This window comes from Camellia sinensis, chromosome 4 (assembly GCF_055761805.1).
Source record: "Camellia sinensis isolate YWXY chromosome 4, ASM5576180v1, whole genome shotgun sequence".
Lineage (NCBI taxonomy): Eukaryota > Viridiplantae > Streptophyta > Magnoliopsida > Ericales > Theaceae > Camellia > Camellia sinensis.
Window position 1 is genome coordinate 142153654 of NC_138964.1, and position 17541 is coordinate 142171194.

Consider the following 17541-nt stretch of genomic DNA (forward strand, 5'->3'; position numbering starts at 1 on the left):
TTTTTTTTAAAAAAAAAAAAAATAGAACGACCTGCTTTGCTACCAATTGAAAAATCTAGAAATCCCCTAGATGTTGATTTGTGATTATGTATCAATTTTAAGCAGAATATAACAATCCCAATCAAACAATCAAGACAAAGAGACACAACGATTTTACGTTGAAAAAACCACAATTGGACACCTTCAACTGTGATCAAAAAACCACAGGCAACAGCCACAAAACAATCCACTTAGAAGATTTAAAGGAATTACACAGGTATACTCTCAATTACCTAGCGAATCCACGCCTAATTGAACCAACCTCTATGTGCCTCTTCCAACCCGTCTTCACCTCGGAATTGTCTTTACGATGAGCCACCCCGGAATCCACCAAAGCTTCAAGCTCGAATTCTTCAGAATCCACCGAAGAACATCTCTCTCTTTTGTAGAACAAAACACAACCTTTGATGTACTCTCTTTAAACCATGAGTTGAATACTCAATAAAACATCAAAGAAAAACTCACAAAGTATCCCCAGATATAAACCCTAGAACCCAAAAAGAAGATCTGGAGTAGTAATCCTAAAATCTGACCCAACACACGAATTTATAGAATCTGTCCCGCGATCTCCGCTCGAGCGCCCAACAGCCCGCTTGAGCGGCTTCAGCAACATATGCGCGTGATATAACAGAGGTCCGCAAGCGACCAAAACTGCTGGAACCAGGGATTCTCCGCTCGAGCGTGGTAATGTCCGCTCGAGCGAACAGGCAACTTGGAATGCATTTTTGCATTTTGCTTCGAGAGCGCTGCCCCTTGACCCCGCCGTGGCGCTGCCCCCTCGACCCCCGCGAGCTGACCGGGCAGCTCGATCCCCGTCATAATCAGCGAAGTGGCAATCTTGAAAGCATTATCATCACAAACTTCTCTGAAAGGCACAATTCGGGTTGGATTCGCATCTAAACACTCATAGCCTCACTGAAATAAAAATGCAAAAATAAATACAACTGAAAGGAGTTTTGTCAAACGGGATTGCCAAGAATAAAACCTAACAAGAACCATACTCTAGAAGACATATATTACACGGCTCTACTCTGCATGATAAGGATGCCGAATAGAATAGATGGGCCGAATAGATACTGAACCATGGAGTCGAGTAAATAAGAGGACGATGAGTGATAAGTGGGCCTGGCCATGAGGCCCAGGAAACAAGTATAAATAATGGAACAACAGACTAAGAAAGGTATGTGAGAATTGTAGCGCTTAACTTAGAATATAAGTATTCTTGAATGCGGTTACTGACTTGTCCGTCGGAGTGCTAATTCCGGCACCCCCGCCAGAGTGTATACTCCTTTTCAGGTGATCGGAAGAGGATCTCGAGCGTTTCTCAGGATCAGAAGAGTATTTCCAAACCACTTCTCCACATTTTCTTTTTTGTAAATAATCTACAAGAAGGGATATAAAATATCAACAGAAATGATTATTTTCATGTTTTTTTTTAATAAATATTTTACATTTTAAGTGTATTTAAAAAATTTTAAAAAAATATTTGAAAAATTAAACAAATAGACTGATAAATTTTGTTATATTTATGTATAACCATTTTTTATTTGGATTAAAAAATAAAAATTTATTTCGTATGGAAAAGAAAAGAAAAGTAAGTTTGCTAATGAAAAATTTACCTATAAATTTCATTTTGAGGAATGATAATCCCTTTAGTTCCAAAAATTTTCTTATAGACCAATTAATTCCATTGATTTTGAATAGTTAGATTTAATATATTATTTGAAAATTTAGATTTACGGTTATACCCTTATTTCTATTATGTTTCTTTTTCTCTTTTTTTTTCTTTTGTGTTAGAAAGGTTTTTTTGATCAGCAAAAAGAAACCTTTATTGATGATAAAATCATACATCAAATGAAATTACATCAAATAAAGGGGTGGAGGAGCAAAAAGTATCATAGCAAACTAACCCGATCCTAACTAGGTTGGCACCGAGAAGAGAGCCGAATCATCTACTAGCTCGACCACAAAGGGTTGGTGAGGGACCAAACCCCGCAGGAGAAAAAACCAACAATTAACACTAAATCCTAAAAGCACTAACAAACAGATATCAGCATAACACAATCAAAACACCCAGCAGGGCACAACAGATCACACACCAGAATAAACCACAACAGAGCATTCCAGCAGGCAGACCACGACAAAGCACTGCAACAGATCACAACCCAGGAAACTATAGTAGCTTCCAAATCAGTTCATAATGCAGACTTTAACAGCAACATACAATTGCATACACATATCAATTTGTAAACAGCAACCAATAGCAGCATACAACAGGCCCAACAGATGCCATCTACAGACCAGATTCCAACTTCAGAACTACCATAAAGCAACCATCCACTTCAAGCCCAGATTTCGACTCCATCAAGCCCTTGAAGATCATAATGCTTGACCCCCAATCAGCTGCATATTGTGAACCAGATCATGTACTGAAAAAGCAAGGCTTGTTTTATGATACTTAACCCACAGAGCTATCCTAATTTTTACCTTCTCACAAAGATCCGTCACTTGTGGCTGAACTCCTCTAAATACACAGTCATTCCTGCACTTCCATATGGACCACAGCAAAGCCATAGGAATTGTTTTCCAAATCAGCCACTCAAGCTTTTTAAATTTAAACCCAGTCCACCAACCTAGAAGTCCGACAATTGAACCTGGAACAACCCACCTTAGACCCCACCAATCCACCATATTCAACCACACCTTCCAAATTAAAGGACATAGCAAAAGAACATGATTGACATCTTCAATATCATTATTGCAAAGCACACAGGTATTTTGAGCCACACTAGAAAGTACACCAATCCGCTGTAGATAAGCCACTGTTTTGACCCTCCCCTACCAAGCTAACCGCCCAAAGAATTATGTTTTAGGAGCAGAGAAATTATTCCGGATGAGGAAGGGAATAATAGAAGTAGCTTGAGATTCACTCATATTATACAAAGACGCAACACTGAACTAACCTGAAGAGGAAGCTAACCATCTTAAACAATCATCACGATCCATCAGTGTCGCCAAATAACCATTAATGATATGGATAAGCCTTCCTTCCTTAGCCACCTCTCATGCTCTAAGCACCCTTCTGAACTCCAACGCCCAACTTCCAGAATCACCTATCTTTACTAACATCATCCAAGAATGGTATCCTTCTCTACTGATAACAAAAACAATCTTGGAAACAGCTCTTTAAAGCTTTGTTCACCAGCCCAATTGTCTTTCCAAAAACTAATTCTGCACCCATTACCAACAACAATTCTAATTTATGACAAGTAAAACCTTCCCAATTGAACGTTACCAGCAGCAACCGAAAGGATATCACCCCCAAACTCTTGAGACTCTACTAATATCATCCAAAAATGGCTGCCAACCCCCACCCGAAGAACCATACCTGGAACAAAGTACTTTTTTCCACAAGGCGTTATCTTCATTACCAAATCTCTACTACCACTTAGCAAGTAAGCAGTCATTAAACTCCCTGATTCTCTTGACTCTCAACCCTCCTTGAGACTTACTTTTGGTGATCTCTGCCCACCTAATGATATGAATTTTCTTCTTAATATCTGCACCACCCTACAAGAATGTAGCTTGCACTTTATCAATAATTTTTGCCACACTCTCTGGCATTTTAAATAACGAAATATAATACACAGGCAAGCTTGAGAGTACTAACTTAATCAAAGTAAGTCTTCCCCCAAAGGACAAAAACTTCCTTTTCCAAGAGGCTAACTTGCCCTTAAACCTCTCAATTACCGACTTCCATGTGGCTACTCTTCGGGAACTTGCACCCAATGGCAACCCAAGATAAGTAAAAGGAAGCTTCTGCCTTCTGTAGTGAAGAAGATCTATAAATTCAGATACCTCCGCATTATTCACTACTACACCACACACATTGCTCTTATGAAAATTAATCTTAAGCCTAGACATAATCTCGAAACATCGGAGAATTCTTTTGATGGTTAGCAATTCCCTCCTTTCAACTTCACAAAAGATAATAGTGTCGTCCGCAAACTGTAGGTGGGTGATAGCTTCATCACCATCTCTAAGTGTTATTCCTTTGACCAAACCCAAAGATTGTGCTCTTACCAACAACAAATTTGGTTCTTCAACAACTAAATTAAACCGAAATAGGGATAGAGGGTCACCTTGCCTGAGCCCTTTTTCAGGACAAAACTCCTGGGTAGGGGATCCATTAACTAGAACTGAGATTCTTGCTGAGGACATGCACTCCTTGATCCAGCTGACATATCTATCCCCAAAACCAAGCCCCTCATCATATGCAACAAAAAACCCCAGTTCACTGAATCATAGGTCTTTTCAAAATCAATTTTTAATCTCACCCCCTTCTTGTGCTTCCTTTTCCACCAATCCACAACTTCATTAGCAATCAAAACTCCATCTAGAATATTTCTTCCTTTTAGAAATGCAGATTGTACATTGCTAACCACCTTAGGAATAACTTTCTTCACTCTATTTGCTAGCACCTTAGATAGTACTTTGTACAAAGAACCAATCAAGCTAATAGGGCGATAATTTGCTAAGGACTCAGGATAGTTCTTCTTAGGAATTAAAGTAATGAAGGAATTAATAATACCTTTTGCTAACTTCCCATGCCTGTGGAACTCCTTGAAAAATTGCATAATAACTGGTTTAAACACATTCCAACATTTTTGAAAACGTGACAAGTTGAACCCATCAGGGCCTAGGGCCTTATTGCTTTCACACCCCCTTATTGCAACCCATATTTCATCCTCTAAAAACTCATATTCAAGTTCGGCCATTGTTGTTGCAGCCCCAATAGACTTAAAGGGCCCATCCAATGTAGGCCTAACCTTCCAATCATCTGTGAACAATGTTTTGAAAAACCTATGTACCTTCCTTCTAAAACTTGCGGGCTCATCATACTGAACTTCATCTACGCATAAAGTGTTAACCAGGTTCTTACTTTGCCGACTGGATGCCATAATATGAAAAAGTCTGGTGTTTCTATGCCCCTTCAAAGCCCATGACATCCTTGACTTTTGTAACCACAGCCATTCATCTATTTTCCTCCATAACCACACCTCTCCCTTTAATGCCTGTCTTCTACTTTTTTCAAAGTCATCTAGATCTCTGTACTCAGCACATAAATCAAAAGAATGGAGTTCCTCCTCAACTTCTTTCAACTTATGCTTCACATTTCCAAAGACTTCCAAATTCCAAGTCTTCAACGCTATTCTAAGTGCTTTCAACTTAGAATAAATTACATAACCAGCCCATCCAGTCACTGCAGCTTCCTCCCAAGAGTGCTTAACGAATGATAAAAACTAAGGATGCAAGGTCCATGCATTAATGAACCTAAACGATCTAGGCCCCCAATCCTTAATTAGCATCCTCCATTAAGATAATTTGGCAATGGTCAGATACAGACCATGGGAGCCTCCATTGTTTGAGTTTAAACACCTCTAGCCATTCAGGTAAAATGAGAAACCGGTCTATTCTGCTTCACTTATCCCCATCTATTGCATTACACCAGATAAATCTCCTTCCTAACATGACAAGGTCTGCAACTTCCATAGATTCAATAAAAGAGTTAAAATCTCGCATTCCTCGATCCCTCCTCAAACACCTTTTTGTTTCCCCTATTGATTTGATTTCATTGAAATCACCCCCTAAAATCCAAGGATAGGCAAAGTCTAATTTCAGTCGAATTATAGCTTCCCACAATGTACCTCTTTTGGCCATATCATTAGGGGCATACACATTCATTAAAACATACTCAACAGAAGGAAGAATAGTACCTAATAGCAAGATAAAACTTCTACTGCTGCAACAACTCCTCATTTTGAACACTCCAGGATTCCAAACACAAAGTAAACCGCCTGCTCTCCCTTCAGGATCAACAACCATAAAATCAAACTCCTCCCAGGCCAAATTGCTCAAATAAACTCCCCAATCACTCCAACCTTCTTAGATTCTTGGAAAAACACTATATCAACACTATTATCTTTGAGCACAGCTTTAATCTTTCTTCACTTCCTACTCCTACCGAAACCTCTGATATTCCATGATAAAATCTTCATTAAACAATGCTTAAACTCCCAAGCCACCTAATTATGATGCTCAAGGATGAGCACCCACCCATTGAATTGCTACCCAATCTGCGTCCTTCTGTTCCAATTCCATACATCTCTAAATTGCTTCTCACTCCATCCATTACAATTAAGACCCAATACCCTTCCAACTCCAATAGTTTCTTGAGCCTCAAACACTAACTGTTTCTCTTTGTCATTACGATGGCCACCAGACAAAGATGAAGATTCAATGCCGCCCGAAAGAGAACTCCTCTATGCCAACTCCCAATTGGCATTGACCCTCGAATATTCGAGATTTTCGCGCCCCTAGCAAGCCTCCTAATCACATTCACCTCTGTCTTGCTCATCTTCTTCCTTCTTCTGATTCTCCTTTCTGTATTATGCAAATTAGGACTCACAAGACTGTCCCTCTTACGTTCCACCCCAGCACCTGACTTCACAGCAACTTTGTCACGGGTTTGGGCTGAAGTGCTAATAGTATTATGGTTGTCCACTTCATTCCTTCCTTGTGGGCTTCTATATATTTGATACAAAAGCACAGTGTATAATGGCTCACTCATTTGGGCTATACCTAGTGAAACTTCCACATTAATTTGAGATCGATCCACCTCAAGTCCATTAACATTTGCAATGAACCCAGGTGTGATAATTTCATCCTCCACCTCCCTAATTGACCATTGCACATTAAGTCTTGTGATTACAGCTATCGTGAGAACAACATTGCACGCCAACTTGTTGTTTGGACTTCCAAGATCACGACATGCTGTCTCAGCCACCACTGATGGAGTAGCCGAACCATCAACTCCATCCTCATCAGCACAGCCTCCACCGTCATGCCGGTCATTGACTGCCACCTCATTCGAATGCTCCACCTCACGGTCCACAAAGGCTTCCACCTCACTTGTCTTCTTAGAACTCTATTCTCCATTCACAGTGCTGTGAAGCTCTTGACCGATAGAGCTGCCATTATCATCACGAATATGTAATAAACATTTGCAGACTTCCTTAATCAATTTTGACACCACCACTTGCTCCTCGCAGACCTGTACAGGGTACAATGACCCCTTACAACTCAAATTAACCACTTGGTTGATAGGATGCATATGCTTTGTGACAATATGAATGTTGCCACTACCAAAGGACTTCATTCTTAGTGTTGCCTCATCAATCTAAATCACATCACGCCACACCTTCCCAATATTTCTAAACGTGTTATAGTCCCATACATTGAGCGGCACACCGTAACAAGTAATCCACACACTTCGCTCCTAGGCCAAATGAACACCTTTGTTCCATTTCATAATATAATCATACCACTTCTTAAGAGTATCATCAAGTTGGACAAGCATTTCCCTCATGATGGCCACCGACTTAAAATGTGCCTCCATTTCTTACCACTATATCATTCGTTCCTCTGAGATGAATCACACTCTCAGACTCTGCAAACGTATAATGGCTTTTGATCTAGACAATGATACTTTCATATAGCCACCCATTGCCTTTCTCATATGCTACCACAATCTTTTCACCCACACTCTTGGCTCGCACTACTTCTGCAAAAGACATCCTGCCTCCATCATCAAATGATTGATGATTCTGTTCCCTGATACACGCTTTGAGGGGACCATTAGTAGTACCTTTCCCCACCTTTACGCCAGCACCATCCTGACCTTCCGCTTGATCTTTCCCTATACTCTACCATATTTACTTTCATTTGTTTATCATCACACCATAACCTATCAACTTTTTGGATTGCTACCTTCGCCGCCACTGTACAATCAAATCTGACAAATCCAAATCTTGTCTTTGTAGATTTCCTAACCTTACTGGGGTTGAAAACATCTTTAACCACTCCAAACTTTGAGAACAAGAGGAAGAGTCCCTTTGGGTTCATGGACACAGGCAGATTACCCACAAAAACTGTGACAATCTCTGCCCTAACTCTTGCAGAAACAATCCTTTGTGCTTGATGACTTTTTCCATAAATAACTGGCTTCCAACCTCCTTGGTCAAGAGTCATTGCAATACCTGATTTACAAACAATCTATAGAAATCAAATTTGGGATGTATTTTTATATGAGAATTTTTTTATTTGGAAAACATTTCAAAAGGCGTACAAAAGTGACTTGAAATATAAGATCTTTCAAACATTCCAAAAGAATATGAATTTTTTCAAACATTTCAAAAGGAATACAAAAATCCCTTAGTAAATTTTGGACAAATGTATAATTTCAAACGGTAGCATTCCAATATAATAGTCAAACGTAACACTCCAATGTGCTTATCCAAAAAAAACACTCCAATGTAACACTCAAAAATATATATATATATATATATATATTAGTGTACTTTTTTTAAATGTAACACTTCAATATAACACTCAAAAAAAAAAATTTACTGTAACACTCCAATGTAACACCTAAAAAAAATTCTTAGTATACTTTTTCTAAATGTAGCACTCTTAAAAAAAGATGTGAGATTTTCAAACAATTCCAAAAGGAATACAAAAATTTCTTAGTAAGTTTTAAGTAAATGTATAATTTGAAATTATGAGTGCTACGTTTGGAAAAAGTATATCACAACTTTTTTATAGTATTTTTGTGTGTTACATTGTAATGTTATGTTTGAAAAAAGTACACTAATGAGTTTTTTTTTTTTAAATGTAACGTTGTTACGTTTGAAACAAATACACCAAGAAGTTTTTTAGTGTGTTACATTGAACTGTTATATTAGAGTGTTACTTTTTTATTCGCAATGTGAAAATTTTGTTTCAGAATGAGGAAAAATCTAAAAACTCTATAGTGCGGATTGTCTAAATGTATAATTTTACATTTAAGAAATTTATTTTTATTCCTAAAAAATTAAACCCAAGCATGTAAATGACTACCAGAGTTTAAAAATAAAAAAAATAAAAAATAAAAAATTATAAGATCACATTATAAAACTTATTGATGCTTCAGCCGCTTGCTAATGGATTGAGCGGTTAAAATTTTAAAAGCTTTTATTTTGTTTTTTAAACTGATGGTCCAGTCAGATGCTGCCACCTACATGGTATAATACCTTTCCTGCAACCCAAACAGCAGGAAAACCTTGTCCGTAAAAAAATTGCATAATAAAATGAAATTTCCCAAAAATTTCTATACCACCTTGTAATGTTCCCCCAAACTAATCAAAAAGTTAAAAAAACTATTTAAAGGAGTCACTTTTTCTTTAATGTTTTTACACATTTTTATATAAAAAATTAAAAATATTAAAAAAGCCAATTTCCAAAATAGGCTTAGATATGCATGCCAAAAAAAATTTTAAAATGCCACTTTGTGTAAGAGTTACCTTCAAAAATGTTTGGGTTTGTTTGGGAAATGAATTTTTTTACTTAAAATGTGAAGTAAATTAAAAATTAAAATATTTGAAAATAAATTTTTGACTTTTTATACAAAAAATAAAAATAAAAAAATAACGTACAAAAAAAATAAAAAGAACGAATTTTTTTAACTTTCTTTTATGATTTTTTTATTTTTTTTATATAACTTTCCATAATAATTTAAAATTTTAATCGGATCTCTTATTAAAAATGTCATCGATAATCATAGATAAATTTATTTATAAATCCCATTAATAAAAAAAATACAATCAATTTTTTTAAAAAAATATTCTAGAAATACAATCTATTTTTTTTGTTAATAAGTAATATGATTTCACACAAAACAAGAAAATTATATTAAAATTACTAACTAAATTTTTTCTTATACTTTTGTTTTTAAGGAAATAGCATTTGATCCATGAAGATACCCCAACCCAACCCAACCCAACCCAACCCAACCCAACCCAATCTATATAGGTCATGTTTGTTTGGGTGGACATGAGCTTGAGATTGGACTAATAGTCCAATAAAATTATTAATCCGATGTTTGGTTAAACAATTGAAGTACGGACTAATTATTTTAAACTTGACTATTAGTTAAGATAGGATACATAATCCAACGAATTCGTAGCCCTAGGACTATTAGTCATAGGAATGCTAATCCAGTCCGCCCAAACAAACATGGCCATAGTGTACAACATTTAGCTAGCCATACACACAAAAGCACAAGTAACCAATAAAATGTCCAGTGTCATGCAATTCCTAGAGCAAAAATTCACCTTATTCCAACCATTATCCTTCTCACTCCTCCTCTTTCTTTCCCTCCCTTTCCTTCTCAAATGGCTCATCTCCACCACCACCCAAAAAAACCTTCCACCATCACCACCAAAGCTCCCCATCATCGGAAACCTCCATCAACTCGGCCTCTACCCCCACCGCTCCCTCCTCTCCCTCTCCAAACTCTACGGCGTCGTCATGCTCCTCCACCGCGGTTCCTCCCCAACCGTCATTGTCTCCTCTGCCACCGCTGCCAAAGAAATCATGAAAACCCATGACCTAATTTTCTCAAACCGTCCCAAATTCTGAATCAACTGAAAGCTCCTCTACGACCTGAAAGACGTCTCGGTCGCCCCCTATGGCGAGTACTGGAGGCAATTAAAAAGTATCTTCGTCCTCCAACTCTTCAGCACCAAAAGGGTTCAGTCCTTTCGCTCCGTCCACGAAGCAGAAACAACAAACATGTTAAATTTCATCGAAAAATCGTGCATTTCATCGCCATCATCGCCACCGTTGAATCTAAGCGAGATGTTTTCGTGGCTGACGAGCGACGTCGTGTGCATGGCGGCGTTTGGGAAGAAGTATAGGGTTGGGGAGAGAGGAGAGAAGTTTCAGAAGCTTTTGAGGGAGTTTGTGGGGCTTGTGGGTGGTTTTGATGTGGGTGGTTTTATTCCTTGACTTGGATGGGTGAGTTGACTCAATGGGAAAGATGGTGAAGTGGATAGAGTTGCTAAAGAGCTTGATGAGTTCTTGGACTCAGTGGTTCAAGAGCATGAAGATAGAATGGTGGAATGTGGAGGAGAGAGTGATGAAAGTAAAGAGGACTTTGTTGATACAATGCTTAAGATTCAAAGGGATAATAAGTCTTCTGTTACTATTGATAGAGATAGTATCAAACTATTATTTCAAGGGCCTCCTTTAAAAACCTCTCTCTCTCTCTCTCTCTCTCTCTCTCTCTCTAAAAACCTCCTCCCCAGGCCTCCTTTTGGGTTGGCCGGCCACCACCTTTGGCTATGGCGGTCGGTTGGCCTAGCTCTTTCCCCAGCGGTTGTTCATTAGTTTTTCTCCTCCAATAAACTTGATTCCCTCATTTTACCCACCTCGGTTTGTTTCGAGTTGCTGTGGTTAGTTTTTTTTTCTATTTTCTGGTCGTTCAGGATCTTCATTCGTGCGCTCTTTGGTGAAGTAGGAGCTTGAGGGGTGAACTCTGGTTCAGATTGGTGGTCAAGTTTTGATGCTTTGTTTGGATGGAAACAAGGGTGTCGTAGTAGGTCCAGATCTGTCCGGTTTTCATTCGTGCGCTCCTCTTCTTGTGAGAGTTTGAGGGGTAATCTTATTCCAAATGTTTGGAGGAGTCCCAGCAGTTGGTCAGTGTGTGGATTTGCAGTGGGTGTGCGTTAGCGGTGTTGGCTTTTGGAGTTGCAGTGGGTGTTTGTTATGTCTACGGCATAGGCGTGGGTGTGAAAAAGCATTACGGTGTTGCAGCAGGGTTGTTGGAGCTGAAATGTCAAGTTCAGCAAGGAAGATGCAGCAGCATAGGCGTTGGAGTTTTCTTGGGTGGTTGGTCGATGTTTGATACCGGTGTCGGCCCTTGGAGCTGTTGGCTATGGAGCTTTCCGGTGGTGTGGCCTCGGGAATGTAGCAGCATAGGTGTTGTGTAGCCTTGGGAGTGCAGCAGACTAGGTGTTCAGGTGAGTGGTTGGCCTTGGGAAGGCATCAACATTGGCAGTGTGGGCGTGGGAGTGCAGGTGAGTGGTTGGCCTTGGGAAGGCATCAACATTGGCAGTGTAGGCGTGGGAGTGCAGCATAGGCGTGGGCAGTTGGTCTTGGCACAGGCGTGGGCAGCATAGGCATAGGAGTGCAGGTGCATTGGGAGTGCAGTTAGTGTTTAAAATTTTTGGGTTACCAACTTGGGTGTTAGAATGGGTTTTTTTAGCAGTTTGGGTGTTTTGGTGGGTTGATTTTATGGGGAATCATGTATTTTATTTTTTGTTAAGTCCTTCTTAACGTTTTTTGTTTAAAAAAAAAAAAATCGTGAGGCCAAGGGGTTGGTTGTATGGTTGCGAGTAGCAGTAGTAGGGGTACTTTGTATTGTCCGAATCTCTCTCAGTGCATTTCATCTTCCTGTCCTTTAATTTCATGTTAATTAATGAAATTTTTCTTTGCTGATCAAAAAAAAGATAGAGATAGTATCAAAGCTTTGCTTTTGGTAAGTTTGATTACCATCCTAACTTTGAAAAGAGTTGTTTTAGTCTTTTTGTTTGGGGAAAAATATTTTTCTATGTTTGTTTTGATTTTTTTTTTAAATATTTTTCTGTAAAAATTATATTATATTTTTATGATTAATAAAAATAAATAAATAGGGAGGTGATAGTGATGGCAATGGAATGAGAAAATTATTAGATACTTTAAAGTAAGATGCGACAGTATTTACATGGTATTCTTAATCGATGAAAAATTATCCCACTAAATGTCTCGCTTTTAAAAATCTCCCGTACATAATTAGTTTGGAGGGGTTTGCGGTGGTCATAGAATGGTGGAGGTTGGGGGTAGTAGTAGTGTGGTAGTAAAATATTTTTTCTATTCAAACAAATTTATTTTCTGTTGATAATGAAATATATTTTTTGTTAATTTTTTTTTATTATGTCAAACACTAAAAATTAAAAAATATTTATATCTTTTTAGAGATTAAATAGTTTTGAATTAAATATTTTAAGAATTTAATAAATTCAATTGATAGTTTATGAATTAAATAGACTTTAATTTATATATTTTGAAAACTTAGTATTAATTTAGCGACTGAGTAGATAATTCAATAATAATTTAGAATTATAAAGTGTAATAAATTGTATGGTTGTTAATCAATAAACAACTTTAAATTAGGTCAACTTGCACACAAAGCCACCCTGTTTTTCATTCTTAATGTTTTGTTTTTTATTTATTTCTTTATTTATTTTATAGATGTGGATTGGTTGGGTTGTTACCGAAACAGATATTATTTATTTATTTATTTATTTATTTTGTATACCTAATAATTTTGTCCAACTTTCCTTTCTTTAACATGGATGAATAGTGTTATACAAATAGAAAAATTATGTTTAAATATATTCTTCATTTTATGATAACACAAATTTTAAAAATGAAAATTTTCAAAAAAAAAAAAAAGTTATAATTTTTATTCAAAAACAATTTTCTTTATAATTTTTTTTTAAATGAAAGCAAAAAACAGAAATAGAAAGTGGGCTTTTTTTTTTTATAGAGGAAATTACAATTCAGTCAATCTTTTTTAAAAAAAAAAATTAATTTTACAATCATTAATAATTAAAGTCATAATTTTTTTTTATTAATTTGTGAATATTTTGTGAAATAATCATTAATGTGTAATTCCCCCCCCCCCCCCAAAATTCAATGCATCATAAAATTAAAAAAAAATTATGATAAACCTTACAATCATTAATAATTAAAATTATAAATTTGTTCATTAATTTGTGAAATAATCACTGATGTGTCATCCCCCCACCCCCCTCCTCCTGCATTTTTAGTTTTCGTTATTCCTTTCCTTCCACTAAATAGTTTTGCATGAATTAACTAAGGTGTCAGCTGGTAATGTTTATGTCTTTTCACAGAAACCATTAAACATTTGTATTTTTATTTGTGATAAAAACAAAAATGAAGAATATATTTGGTGCATGTATTTTTAAAATTCGTTTTGAAAACAAGTGAAAGGGATAGTCAACGGAAGGTGACGTACTTGTCCACGGTTCAAGATAGTGGCCAGAGGTGTTTGGCGAGAGTAAGAGGTGATTGCCTATCGTGGGAAGCGGTAGCTAGAATTGATTACCGATGGTTAAAGATGGTGATCGGTTGTGATGGCCGAATGTAATTTCCAGCAAGAGTTAGTTGTCACTAGTGGGAGGTGGTTTCTAGAAGTGATTGTTGGAGGAGGACAACGACAATGGTGGATGGAGTAGGAGTTTGCCAGATGTGGTGTTTGGTAGTGAAACCAGTTTTTGTGTTTTTTTTTTTTTTTTTAGTTGCAAGAATTTAGTAAATTTTACAAAATTTAAAACAAAAATTGATATCAAACGAGTTATTATTTACATTTAAAAAAAAAAAATTCACTGTAAATATGCACTTTACCAAACAAGCATAAGTATTTATATTTAAAAAAAATGATTGAGAGTATTAAAAGTGGTACTCTAATAGCACCACTAATGTTGTAATAGTGGGAATCCACTGCCTATATATGCCTTGTTTGTTTGTTTATTTTTTCGACAATGCTACGTAACTCAAATTTTGTGGCTCAAAAGTGGCTCAAATGGCCAAAACGACGTCGTTTTGAGTACAAAACAACATAAAAATGGCTAAAACGACGTCGTTTTGGCCATTTGAGCCACTTTTGAGCCACAAAATTTGAGCTACGAGACATTTTCCTTATTTTTTTTCTTTGACATTCCCAATATATTAGTACTATTAGTAGTCTTTAGCAGTTAGAATCATTGTTGTTATATTTTATCTTTTGTAGGATGTTTTCGCCGAAGGAACAGACACAACCTCAACAGTCCTAGAATGGGCGATGACATAGCTCCTGAGACACCCTAAAACCATGAAAAAACTCCAAACCGAAATCAGAGCCATAGCAAGAGGCATACCCACCATCACAGAAGACGATCTAGACAAAATGGACTACTTAAAAGCAGTCATCAAAGAAACTCTCCGTCTCCACCATAGTTCCAAATATCGGCCGATACGCTACGTATCGGCCGATACGAATCGAAAAAATGGGGTACCGCAACGAATACAGGCCGATATACCACTGAGATTGAAAATCGCAGGAGTATCGGCCGAGTCCCGGTACGTATCGGCCTGTAAGCGTTACACAAGCCGTTACACAAGCCGCGATGGGCCGATACTCACCGGTTCGGACCGGTACGGGAAAGAAAAAAGTTGAAAAACCTTTGAAATGATTTTTAAAATTTCACCACCGCGACACCCGATTCTCGATACATACTGATCGATACTACCGATACCGATACTCCGCGATCGATACCGTTACGTTACCCGATACAAAAAGTTAGAACCTTGGTCTCCACCCTCCTGTCCCAATGCCAATCCCCTGCGAAGCCAGCCAAGACGTGGACGTAATGGGCTACCACATCACTGCCAAAACCCATCGTCATCATCAACGCTTGGGCCATCAGGAGAGACCCTGAGTCGTGGGAGAGGCCTGAGGAGTTTTGGCCAGAGCGGTTTTTTAACTCCGCTGTGGATTTCAAAGGACATGACTTTGAGTTGATTCCGTTTGGGACCGGTCGAAGGGGGTGTCCTGGAATTTCATTTGCAATGGCTACTAATGAGATTGTGTTGGCAAATCTTATAAATAAGTTTGATTGGGAGTTTCCTGAGGGAGTTAATGATGAGGATTTGGATATGAGTGAGTGTACTGGTCTTATTATTCACAGGAAAGTTCCTCTATTCGCCGTTGCAACTCCGTGTTTTTAGTTGATGTCTGGGTTCGAGTTTTACTGTTTGTTGCCCGAATGCATCTTCATTGTTGGACTAGTGGGAGATAGGCTTTGAGTTCGAATTTTATCCGTTGCATCAATACATTCTAGTGCTGCAACTCCGTGTTTTTAGTTAATTGATGTCTCAATTCGAGTTTTACTATTGAGAAAAGTTAGGGATTATGAAAATCTTTTCATGAAAATAATCATGAAAAATTTATAATCCTTGGATTACTTTGATTAGTGTATGGTACTTTATTCTAAGTGTAATACAAGAATCACAAAATTTTCATTATTATTTTTATGAAAGATTTTTCATGAAAATTTTCATGATTATTTTCATGAAAGATTTTTCATGATACTTAGCATTGCTATTTACTATTTGTTTGTTGTCGATGAGTCTTTCATGTTGGACTAGTAAGAGATATGGTTTGGGTTCGAGTTTTACTGTTTGTTTCTTGCGAAGCATGCTCTGTGACGTTTCTTATGTCAGTATTCAAATAAAACTTTAGCCTAATGAGGAATGGTTGTTTGTTGTTTTTATTTCTTTTCACTTAGGTTGCTGCCTTGTTAAGAATATATTATTTTAATATTTTTTTAATTTTTTATAATATAATATATAAAAATAATAATATAATAATTTATAGTAATTTTTTATTTTTATTTTTTAACTAAAATATTTAGTCCCTAAACAAGAACATTGACATGTGGCCATCATTTTGTGTTGGGTTAGCTCCAATTGGAATTTTCTTTTTCCCTACATATTGGTTCAATTAAAACCAATATGTTTTAAGAATCATTTTTTAAAGTCCTAGATTTCATCTTCTTTACCAATCATAAATTTGTAACATTCAGAGATTAAGCTTAGGAGATTCACAATCCAATCACATAAGATAAAAGGTGAAAGTACCATTTTATTCACTACAAGAAAAGTGGACTTAAAAGACAGAAGCATTTGAGACGGCACATTTGCCGTCACAAAAAATGTGAGTTTTTGCGACGGCAGAAATTGTTGTAGCAAAAGAAAGAGAATATTTTAGACGGCAGAAATTGTTGTCGCAAAAAAAAAAAAGAGAATATTTTACACGGCAGAGATTGCTGTCGTAAAAAATAGTGTTTTTGCGACGGCACCAGCTGCAGTCGAAAAAAAAAGTGAGTTTTTTGCGACTGTAATAGGTACTGCTGCAAAAAAAAAAAAAGTTAAAAAAATATATTGTGGCTTTGAGACGGCTTCATATATATATATATATATATACAGTCACAAAATAATTTGAATAAATGCAATGGTATTTTTCTGTCGCAAAAAAAAAAAAAATTAAAAAAAACGACGTCGTCTTACTCTTTTGATATAACATTTCACTTTTCACCTATCTTTTCAGTTTCTTGTCTCTTTCTCTCTGTCTCTGTCTCTGTCTCTATCTCTCCTGCATGTCTCTCTCTCTTTCTTCTCTTTCTCTCTCTCACTCCTCACTCTTTCTCTCTGTATGTCTATCTGTCTGTCTCTCTCTATGTCTCTCGCTTATCTCTCATCTCTATCTCTCTCGCTCATCTCTCTTATCTCTATCTCTCTCATCTCTTCTCTCTCGCTCATCTCTCTTCTCTCTATCTCTTTCATCTCTTTTCTCTCTATCTCTCTTCTCTCTCTGTTTCTCTCTTTTTCTATGTCTCTCTCTCATTCATCTCTTTTTGCTCTCTTTCTCTCTTTATTTGTTTATCTCTCACTCATCTCTTGTTTCTTTCTTTCTCTCTCTCTCTCTCTCTCTCTCATCACTCTTCTCTCTCTCTCTCT

At 37.0% G+C, this 17541-nt stretch overlaps 1 protein-coding gene across 1 annotated transcript; it reads left to right on the forward strand.

Moving 5' to 3' along the window:
- Nucleotides 1–10177: 10177 nt before the first annotated feature.
- On the forward strand, nucleotides 10178–15911 carry LOC114299394 (cytochrome P450 736A117). Its single transcript, XM_082866347.1, is given in 6 exon segments — nucleotides 10178–11111; nucleotides 11894–11898; nucleotides 12429–12457; nucleotides 14774–14966; nucleotides 15334–15419; nucleotides 15421–15911. Coding segments are annotated over 6 exon segments (1542 nt in total). The 5' UTR covers nucleotides 10178–10212; the 3' UTR covers nucleotides 15751–15911.
- The last annotated feature ends 1630 nt before the right edge of the window (nucleotides 15912–17541 follow it).